The 1,445-nt window shown below is 54.8% G+C and overlaps 1 protein-coding gene across 1 annotated transcript; it reads right to left on the bottom strand.

Moving 5' to 3' along the window:
• Positions 1-206: 206 nt before the first annotated feature.
• Positions 207-602, bottom strand: LOC142485298 (histone H2A type 1-like). The gene has a single exon (XM_075584328.1). The coding sequence runs from the start codon at positions 600-602 to the stop codon at positions 207-209; it is 396 nt and encodes a 131-aa protein (XP_075440443.1).
• Between the last annotated feature and the right edge of the window lie 843 nt (positions 603-1,445).

Genomic DNA, 1,445 nt, shown 5'->3' on the forward strand with positions numbered 1-1,445 from the left:
CTATTAAACATTTAAAATATAAAGTGAGCTAACATTAGCAAAACAGCATTAACAATTAAAACCAACTTATCAATATTGAGATATATTTCTATCTCCCTGTAGCAAATATGAAATAATGTAACGCTTTTTTGATATTGTGGGTGGCTCTGAAAAGAGCCTTTGTGTTGGGTATCTGGGGGTCTCTGCTCCTAGTCTCGGGGTGAAGCTCACTTGCTGCTCTTGGCCGGTTTATGGCTCTCGGTTTTCTTGGGCAGCAGCACGGCCTGGATGTTGGGCAGGACACCCCCCTGGGCGATGGTAACCCCTCCGAGCAGCCTGTTCAGCTCCTCATCGTTCCGCACAGCGAGCTGCAGGTGCCGGGGGATGATGCGGGACTTCTTATTGTCCCGGGCGGCGTTACCGGCCAACTCCAGGATCTCAGCGGTCAGGTACTCCAGCACTGCGGCCAAATAGACCGGGGCTCCGGCACCCACACGCTGAGCATAATTCCCCTTCCGGAGTAGTCTGTGCACGCGGCCGACTGGAAACTGCAGCCCGGCCCGAGATGAGCGAGTCTTGGCCTTAGCGCGAGTTTTCCCGCCTTGTTTGCCTCTTCCAGACATCGTGTATCTGTCACAGTGCAGCGGTGACAGCGAGAGAAATAACAAACCCCGCCCCCTGTGCCCTTATTTATACACTTATAGAGCAGCAGCACTGCCCTGTGATTGGTCAGTTTTGAAAGAAGCCAATCAGTTCCAGAATCCTGTATCCACCAATCATCGTAGTTGCAATACATCTGATGATGTCATAACATGTCACATGACAAAATCAACTAATAGAAGAACAGTAGAATTGGGCTGCTCGTTTGCATACGATGCCTATAAATAGAGCTGCTGGGGGAGGAGTTGGACATTGATAGCTGCTGTACCTAGTGCTGTGCGGGATTGAGTCAGTCATTTCATTGATTCAGATTGATTGAACTGACCGGAGAGGCTGATGACTCCTCGAGTGGGTCACTTCCAATCACAGCGCCCGCCGCCGACACCACTTTCCAGAGTTTCAGTCGGGGATGTATTGACTGGCCCGTTTGGAGAGCCGCTGCTGCCACGTGGGGGAGAGCCGCCGCTGCCACGTGGGTCATTGCCCATCGCTTTGCTTTATAGCTTTATTGCACTGTATGCTGAGTTCTGTGTGCAGTACTGAGCCCAGAGCTGTGACTTGCTGTGACCCCCGGCCTTGCCCCCCCCCCCTGCCTAGTGCTGTGCCCCCCCCTGTTTAGTGCAGTGCCCCCCCCTGTTCTCTGTGCCCCCCGTGCTCTGTGCCCCCCCCAGTGCTCAGTGCCCCCCCCCTGTGCGCTGTGCTGCGCCCCCCTGTGCTCTGTGTTGTGCCCCCCCCGCGCTCTGTGCTGTGCCCCCCTGTGCTCTGTGCTGTGCCCCCCTGTGCTCAGTGCTGTGCCCCCCTGTGCT

This window comes from Ascaphus truei, unplaced genomic scaffold, assembly GCF_040206685.1.
Source record: "Ascaphus truei isolate aAscTru1 unplaced genomic scaffold, aAscTru1.hap1 HAP1_SCAFFOLD_545, whole genome shotgun sequence".
Lineage (NCBI taxonomy): Eukaryota > Metazoa > Chordata > Amphibia > Anura > Ascaphidae > Ascaphus > Ascaphus truei.